At 34.1% G+C, this 9,599-nt stretch overlaps 1 protein-coding gene across 1 annotated transcript; it reads right to left on the minus strand.

The window, feature by feature from the left end:
* Window positions 1-4,184: 4,184 nt before the first annotated feature.
* On the minus strand, window positions 4,185-7,690 carry LOC145069100 (Tetratricopeptide repeat (TPR)-like superfamily protein). Its single transcript, XM_079016074.1, has 8 exons — window positions 7,527-7,690; window positions 6,662-6,846; window positions 6,338-6,570; window positions 6,007-6,256; window positions 5,778-5,923; window positions 5,456-5,661; window positions 5,243-5,367; window positions 4,185-4,975 (listed from the first exon to the last, which is right to left on the minus strand). Coding segments are annotated over exons 1-8 (1,728 nt in total). The 5' UTR covers window positions 7,529-7,690; the 3' UTR covers window positions 4,185-4,394.
* Between the last annotated feature and the right edge of the window lie 1,909 nt (window positions 7,691-9,599).

A 9,599-nucleotide genomic window follows, 5' to 3' on the forward strand; every position in this document is an offset into this window, starting at 1 on the left:
AACATGCTTATTTTATCAGAGTAAAACATCCCGGGCTAAACTTCTTGGTGTGTGCGATGCAGTCATCCCGAGCTCTTCCCTCCGCTATCGAAAGTACCTGAAACCAAAAATCAAAACCATAAGCATGAAGCTTAGTGAGTTCCCCAATCTACCACATACCATACACATAATCACGTACTGGGCCCCCGCTCGCTGTATCGGGAATTGCCTGGCATCGGACTTGCTCAGGCATCGGGCCCCGCCTGGCATCGAGCCCCGCTCGGTATATAGATCTGTCTCTCATAGGCCCCGCCTTTCTCTAGGCCTCGCCCGTTATACACATACAATCATATAAATATGCTAATACATAAAGAAACATACTCTATTGTACTCCTGATCTAAGGCCTCGCCTAACTTGGGCCTAGCCCCTGGTCTGCTACTGATGAGTTATGGAACCCCGTCCATAATCCTGCTGATAGTGAGATACGGGCCCCCGCCCACACTCACTTCTCTCCTATCACAGACCTCGCCCCTACTCTGCTAATATTGAGATATGGAACCTCGTCCATACTCAGCTAGTGATGAGATACGGGACCTCGCCCACACTCACCTCCCTAGCATGCACATACAAGTATCACAAAGACAACAATTATGATCTAGCATGCACATATAAATCTTCCTCGGGCTTGCCCTGACATCGGACCCCAGTTCGGAACATACTACCAAACAAACATACTTCGGGCTTTCCCCGGCATCGGACCTTGGTCCGGAACCTATCGTACCGACACATGCAAGAATCACAAAGACATCTAGCATACTAACATTCCTCGGGCCTCGCCCGGCATCGGATCGTGATCCGGAACATATAACATACAATGTCTAGGGCTAACGACCGGGTCTTCCTACTATACACAAACATAATAGGCCGGCATTGTGGCCTTAGACCCATGCACACAGTGACAAGACTCACTTTGCACTGCTGAAGTCCTGCTGATACTCCTTTGGCTGCTAACTGGAAATTCCCCAAACTATTGCTCCTTCGGCTCCCTGGGCTATCACTAACTACATGAAACTTAGTCCCAAATGTCCACAAAGTCAAACTAGGTCAAAGTCAAAGTAAACAGTCAAAGTCAACGCTCCGAGTTGACTCAAATCGTCGAGTTGCTCCATCAACTCGCCGACGTCAAGCATAAATGGAAACGGGACAACTCGCTTCGATTCGTCGACTCCCTTCCTGGACTCGCCGAGTCCTTCATTCTGTTTGTGAAATCTTAACATATTAAGCCCCTACACTTCAGATCCAGACCCCAAACTTCGTCTACATGCTGGAAATGACCCCTTAAGGGTAAAGTTTCCAACTTCACCCACTCCTAATTCTTCTTAATGGGTTTAGCCAAAACCCTAGCCCCCTTAAGACATAAATCTATGACCACTGCCCATATTACTCCAATCCACAGCAGGGGAACCAAGATCTAGGCCCTAGTCACCCAATAAACACGTAAAGTACGGAACTTTACTTACATGCATGGCCCTTTGGAGCTTAAAAGGCCATACTAGCATCCTTAGGGTTTGCATGGGACTCTAATGGAATAAAGTTTGCACCTTTATGCCTTATCAACCCTCAATGACTTCAGATCGGATAGTATCATCAACTTGGGGCATCCTTAGCCCATGAATCATACTTCTTGGACAAAAACCCCCATAAAAGGGACTATAAAGGCAAGTTAGGAGCTTGATTAACAGAAAGTGATGAGATTAGAAGGAAATCCCTGGATCCACAACCTTCTCATTGAACCTTCAAGCTTCTTCTTCCTCTTCTAGCCTTTAAGAACACATAAAACACTCAAGGATGGCTCACACACTCTAAAAAGGCTCTAGGGTTTCGTGGGTTAAGTTCTGGACAATGGGGGATGGGAATGGAACCAAGAGCATGAGAATAAGATGTTTAAATAGGGCACCAAGTCCCGGATTTAAGGTTTCCAAAACCCTGACCAACTCGTGAGTTGGTCCTCCAACTCGCCGAGTAGGTCACTTAACCCGCGACCCAAAATATGCTCCTACTCGTCGAGTCCTACCACCTACTCGACGAGTTGCCTTCTGATCTTGAGGTTTTTCCTTTTCCTTCTAGGTCTTCTAAATTTGGAGTGTTACAATACGGGATACTTACACGAAAAGGGTTCAAAAAGAAACTGATAAAGCTGAAATTGAGACTATAAGACGGTTAAATCAATAAATTTCTCTTGTTCGAGCCGAAGATACAAGATGAGCCCACATTATAAAACAATAACAAGTTTAAAGAATTTGTTTTTGGAGATTGTCAATGTTCTTAATTATGTTGAAGATTGGGGATCTACTTTACATAACCAAAATCAGGCGCAAGATATTTTTCATATTTCAAGACATTTGATTTTGTGTTTTATTTACACATGATATTGGAGATATTTGGTCTCACGGATACCTTATGAAGCATCTTCAAAGAAATGATCAAGATATTTTGAAAGCAGTTTCTTTGGTGAAAGTGACAATGAAAACATTGAAAGCCTCAGATAATAGGTTTTGTACAATGTTGGAGAAGGTATTTTCTTTTTGTCATAAACATAAAATTAAAATTGTGGAAATACCGAAATTTTGTGTTACTCCAAGAAACCATAGGACGAAGGTTACGATCAAAGTTTATATTTTCAACATGGTTTTGGGTATGCAAATTCAAGAATCTGTGGACCATGTTAGTGAAGTGAGCACCGATTTTCTAGAATACATGGTAGCTTTGAGTCCTTGTAATTCATTTTCTGTGTTTGAAAATTCAAAGTTGGTGAATCTGATTAAGTTGTACAAAACGGATTTTAATGATTCGGAAATGGTGTATCTTGATGGTCAACTTGAAACCTATTATCAATCTTTGATTGATAATGAGAGATTTGTTAATTTAAAGGGCATTAAGGAATTTCTCGTTTGAGGGTGGAAACCGGGAAGCGTTGTCACTTCCCTTGGTTTATAGGTTATTAAAGTTGACATCGGTTTTTTTCGGCACAATCACAACCGGTGAAAGATGTTTTTCCACTATGAAACTCTTGAATACCGACTTGCATAATAAAATGGGTGATGAGTTTATGAACGATGCTGTGATTTGTAGTGTAGAAACAAAGTACTTATGGATGTAAAGATCGAACGAGTAATGGATCGCTTTTGAAAAATTGGTAAACAAAGATGTCAACTTTAAATGTAAGAATTTTGCGTTAGTTATATCTAATGAAATTATTATTATTATTATTATTATTATTATTATTATTGTTGTTGTTGTTGTTGTTGTGCTACTCCTTGTAGTATGTATCATTGACAGGAGTGAGTAAAAAGAAGACAAGAATGTCCTTTCCAATGTTCTTAGAGCCACCATTAGAGTGTGAGGTTGGGCCAATTTCAAAGCTCATCAATAACGCCAATCCATCAAAATACAGAAAGATTATGTGTATTACAAGCTAAACAAGCTTCCACAATATTATATACGTGTGTGTGTATATATATATTGTGATTTACTTGAATATGGGATTGTCCCATGTAATACTAGACTATTAGATTTCGGTTTAAAGTTCTTTAAGCATAAAACTAGTTGAGTGCATTGGTGGATTCAAGAAAAAAAAAATACCATAGGGACATTAAATAGTAATCCTAACACAAAACCTTACATAAATTAATTCAAAACTTATAAAAATTCAAAAATAATATACTTTTAATGGACTTGCTCATATGTATAAAATGGTCAATCAATAAACTAAAAATTCTAACATTTTTTTATAAGAAAAAACATTTCTAAATGGATGCCACCAATTTTAATTTATATCAATATTTTCAGAATTAAGCCAACTAGGGCTAGCCTGGCTGTTAGAGAGTAATACCTCTTGGAGTAGATGCCCTAGGTTCTAACCTGTGCAAGAAGATTCTAACTAAGGAGTAGACTAACATACTAATCAACTAATCTGTCTACAAAAAATATATTTAGAATTAAAATTTATATATACACATATCATGCTATATAGAGAAATGTCGATTCTATTCTTCTGTACATTTACAAATTGTGATGAAATAACTTCTTTTTGTATTTGTACTCTACAAAAAAAAAAAAAAAAAAAAAAAAAAAAAAAAAAAAAAAAAGAGGTTTTATATTAATTGTCTAGAAATTTCTAAGTTTTTATAATTTTTATATATGCTTTATAAAAATAAAAAAACATATATAAATAACCAAAAAACCTAGTGGCCCGCCATTACATATGTGAGATGTAAATCATGTATACAACAGCGAACCAGTAGCTAGCAGAGTATCCAAAAAACCCAATTCATATTGGAATTGAAACTCTTACACTGCAGCTGCTAAGATTCGAACCTTCATCTGCTTATACACAAAAAGCAAACCACGAAACTTATACATCTAACTTCATATCCTTATGCATTGTCCTAAGAACCAACGACACTTGTTCAACTTGCTCCTTAGTGGAACAAGCCGAAAGAAGCACTCTTGCAGTTCCCCCATCCGGATAACATCCATCCGTGATCATTTCCTCAAATATTTCCAAACACTTCGAATACTGTTTCTTCCTAGAATACGCTCCAAGCCTAGAAGTCCACGTCACCACATCCCGTTGCAACTTCTTGGAGGGCAACAGTCGGAAAATCTCTTCCATTTGTTCAAAATATCCCGCACGTCCATAAATGTTGATCAAGATATTGTATGTTGTGATATCGGGTATGTATGGTTTGTTGTTTTCCATAACGGATAAAACTTGTTCCATCTTTTTGAAATGACCAAAACGCCCGTAGACGTTTAGCATTGTGTTGAGCACAAATGTGTCGGGGTCGAGCCCGGACTTGTGCATTCTTGTCACTATTTCTTCGCATTTTATAATGTTGCCAACTTTTGAGTAGGCAGATAGAAGCACCATATGTGATTTCATTGTTGGCTCGATTCCTAACCTTTTCATTTCCTCAAATACTAATCGAGCATCTACAGAAAGAAATAAAAACAATCAAGAATGACATTTACAACATTGTACTTTGAAAATTTACCTAATTATAGCAATGTGAATGTCATAACAATTGCATATCCACTATCCGCCTATATATATGAATAGTGAATATGTGGTTGTTATGCATTTAATTTTTGGAGTAGAAGCACCCAAAACGACGTAGTTTTGACTAAAAAAATCACTTTGTACAAAAATTTCTAAACTTGGAAACCACGTGAAAAACGAATTAAAAAGCTTTTTCTTACCCTCATGAAGACCAGATCTTCCATATGCATCAACCATTATGTTAAATGATGCTCTATCTGGTTCACATCCCATATGCTGCATTAATGAAAAGATTTCTGCAGCACCATAAGGAAAACCTGCCCGGCTGTTGGAAAAATATACAAAATTTGTTAAATTATGTCAAAAAGATCATAATAAACGGGACCCACAAGATGAAAATGTTAAATGATGACCTGTAAGCTTCCATGAGTGCATTATAAGCATAAACATCAGGCTCAATTCCAGCTTCTTGTAGCTGCTCAAATACATCTTCTGCTTTCTCACAAAGTCCTTCTCTAGCAAATGCATTTATCAAAGCAGTATAAGTACAAATATTCGGTTTGCACTTTTGACTCTTCATTTCATTGAACAACTTCAAAGCCATGTATGAACGATTTGCCTGGAAAATATATATAACACAAATTCAAAACCTAGAAAAAAGGTGAACAAGAAAAGAACTTCAATAGATAAAATATATTGTTTTTTTTAATAAATGAAAACTGCAATTTTTATCACCTTCCCATATAAGTTTATCAACATTGTATAGGTATCAGTAGAGGGTTGACAGCAATTTCTCTTCATCCTTTGAAAAATCTCTACAGCTTTCTGTGAGTTTCTTCCCTTTATCAGCCCATCAATATAAGCATTATACACCACAGCACCTGCAAGAAATAGCAATATACTTTAATATATTTATGTTTATTATAATTTATATCATCCAATAGAAATTGCAATGATGTAATACTTGGTGGAAGACTGTAATTCCGCATTTCCATAAAGACAGCTTCAGCTTTGTCTAGTAATCCAGATGTACAATAGGCTCTTAGAAGAAGGGCATAAGTGTCCTCAGTAGGAATGCATCTAGCTTCAAGTAGGTTGAAATAAGTAGATTCTGCTTTCTCAGGGGATGACTTTTGGCCAAAAGCATCTATAAGTAAATTGTAGCAAATGACATCTGGTTGGAAACTACTCCTGTACAATATCCATTCACACATCTGTAATGAGAGTAGATGTTGACAAATGATCAAACCAAATATGTCATAAATGGAATACAAAGATAACAAAATGGTTCTTACTAATATGATTGGATCCCATCTTTTATTGAGACGAAATTGAACAGCAACACTGATGATATCATCCCATGTAGTGTGAGTGGGAGGAAGAGTATTAAGAGCATCCCATACCCTGTTCACATCAGTTTCCTTTTTCATGAAGTTCAAAATCTGTTGTGCATCAGGGCTCAACACTGGAAATATTCCATCAACAAACCCTGATCCATATTTCCATCCTTGTCCCCTTAAAGAACCACCTATACAAAAGCAATATAATATGCATTTCATAAGATTATTAAAGCAATAGTTTAGATTCTGAGATAATGAAAAAGGAGCTTTTGTAGATGCCTCTTTTCCTTGAAACTTTTTTATGATTGAAGTTTCTTAATTTCCCCTGTTTGTCTATGTAAAGGCTATCGCGTTTGAATTTGTCTCTAGGCTGAGCATCAGAATTTCTAGCTGTCCAACCATGGTTGCACTTGCAACTTCTTGGGTAGATAAGGAAATAATTTGCAGAAAATTTGATAGTCAGCCTACAAACAGCAAGTTCAACAGTAAGAAAAAGATAACGATATACATTGCTCAATTCATATCTTTCCCATCATCTATGGAAGGTCCAATTAGAGATTTGGATCTTATATTCCTATTATTTGATTAATCAATGTAGACTATGCTTCTATTAATAGATATCTGTGTATTTATACTTGTTTTGAAGAACATGAATTAAACCTTACAACTCTGTGTGATTCTCAATCAGTGTAAAGAAGATTTCAATAATTTATATGAATCATGATTGGACAACTTAGGCGATGAGTGATAACCAAGTTTAACTTAAATTATGACTTGTTCAGATAATTCCTGTTGTGCTAACCACTCATCAACAGATTCATCTGTCCTGTAAATTCTCCAAACCGAAGATACTAATTACTGATTTATCAATTGTCGAAAACAACAATTTCATCAGCATTGTATTTCCATTGCGATTTGTTCCATTAATCTCTATTTTCCTAACCACGCATGGATAAATACATCTGTCCTGTAAAATGCTAATTACTCATTTTTATTGATTGTTAAACGCAACGACCTCTTTTTCAGTTAACTCCTATTATTTTCCTAAAACTCGTCGATAAACTCATATTTCCTGTAAAATTCACGAAGTGATAACCAGAATCCGTGATTTCTTGCAAATAATCGTGGAAAAAAAAAGACTTACATGTAGTATTCGATTGAGCAGATGAAGATAGACCCTTCGATGACGTGGAAAAGGTGTGAGGAGCTATGAAAAGAGGAAAATATATGCAGAGAAATACGGAGAAGAAAACAAATTCATATCTCGTTGTGTAAACGGTCACTGGTTGTTCAAGCGCTGAAATTTTAGATAGAACCAGAGGGAATAACGTTTTTATACGATCTCAACAAACCGGGCGTGAAAAGCCGAACCGGAAAAAGGGGATATTCGCCCGGTGACCATATTTTTTTGTAATAAAAATAAGGGAAAAGGGGATAATACTAATCACTATTAGTAATCAGCCATGGATCTTTCTCCTACAGATCCTCTAATTAAAATCTCTGGGACTTGGAAAATGTCTTATCCATACAGCATCACTATAGTTAAAAGTTTGAAATTTTCAAAAAAAAAATTATTATTTGAAATTTAAATCAAATTGTTCGAAAATAATATTAAAAAAAAATAAAGTATGAAAATTTAAACCATCTTGTTCGAAAATTTTGATTGTTATTTGCAATACATAATTGAAATTTTAAATCAACTTGTTGGAAATTTTGAAAAAAAATGAATGAAACAGATAAATTAATTTTGAAAATTTAAACCAACTTGTTCCAAATATATATATTAGAAAGTAAATTATTTTGAAATTTTCAAATCAACTTGTTTGAAAATTTCAAGGAAAATGAAACAAGTACATTATTCTTAAAAATTTAAACCAGCTTGTTGAAAGATACATATTAGAAAATAAATAATTTTCAACAAATTAAACCAACTTGTTAGAAAATTTTGATTGCTATTTGTAATGCATGTTAGGAAATAAACTATTTTTGAAAATTTAAAACCAACATGCTCAAAAATTACAAGGAAAAATGAAACATATAAATTATTTTTGAAAAATTAAACCAAGTTTTCGAAAATACATATTAGAAAATGAATTATATTTGCAAATTTAAACTAACTTGTTTGAAATTTTCCATTGTTATTTGTAAGATATATAAGAAAATAAATTATTTAAAAATTTAAACCAATTTGTTCGAAAATTTTGAGGAAAATAAACAAACAAACTCATTTTGAAAATTAAAACCAACTTGTTCGAAAATACATATTAGAAAATAGATTGTGTTTTAAAATTTAAACCAAATTGTCTGAAAATTTTCATTGTTATTTGTAAAGCATATTAGCAAATAAATTATTTTATAAACCAACTTGTTAGAAAATAAAATGAATCATATAAATTAATTTGGAATATTTAAGCCAATTTGTTTGAAAATTTTGATTGTTATTTGTAATACATATTAGAAAATAAATTATTTTTTTTTAATTAAACCAACTTGTTAGAAAATTTCAGAGAAAATGAAAAAGATAAATTAATTTTGAAAATTTAAACCAACATGTTCGAATATACATATTAGAAAATAAATTATTTTTAAAAAAATAAACCAACATGTTTGAATATTTTGATTGTTATTTGTAATATATATTAGGAAATAAATTATTTGAAAATTTAAACCAATTTGTTCAAAAATTTTGAGGAAAATAAACAAACAAATTCATTTCGAAAATTAAAACCAACTTGTTCGAAAGTACATATTAGAAAATAGATTATGTTTTAAAATTTAAAGCAATTTGTCTGAAAATTTTCAGTGTTAATTGTAAAACATATTAGAAAATAAATTATTTTTTAAAAATTTAAACCAACTTTGTAACATCCATAGAAATTCACAAAAATTTAAACTTTTTCAAAACCAACCCAAGTATATAAATTGTTTGCAAAATCATCCAAAATCAATATTGTTCACAAATTGTTTTCAAAATAGTTCCATATCAGAGTATCCCAGAAATCAAAATCAAAATATGAGAAAATGTACGATCACACCTTCGTGTTCCCGCGCTCATCAGAAATACCTGAAACAATAATCGATAAATGTAAGCTCGAAGGTTTAGTGAGTTACCCCCCAAAATACCAACACCATACAAACCATATCAATATCATATCTAACAGTATACATATCAAGTCTACAGTATGACTGGACCGCCCTCACTGGGCCTTCAGTCTAT

The sequence above is a fragment of the Lactuca serriola genome, chromosome 8 (assembly GCF_051521515.1).
Source record: "Lactuca serriola cultivar US96UC23 chromosome 8, Lser_US96UC23_V15, whole genome shotgun sequence".
Taxonomy (NCBI): domain Eukaryota; kingdom Viridiplantae; phylum Streptophyta; class Magnoliopsida; order Asterales; family Asteraceae; genus Lactuca; species Lactuca serriola.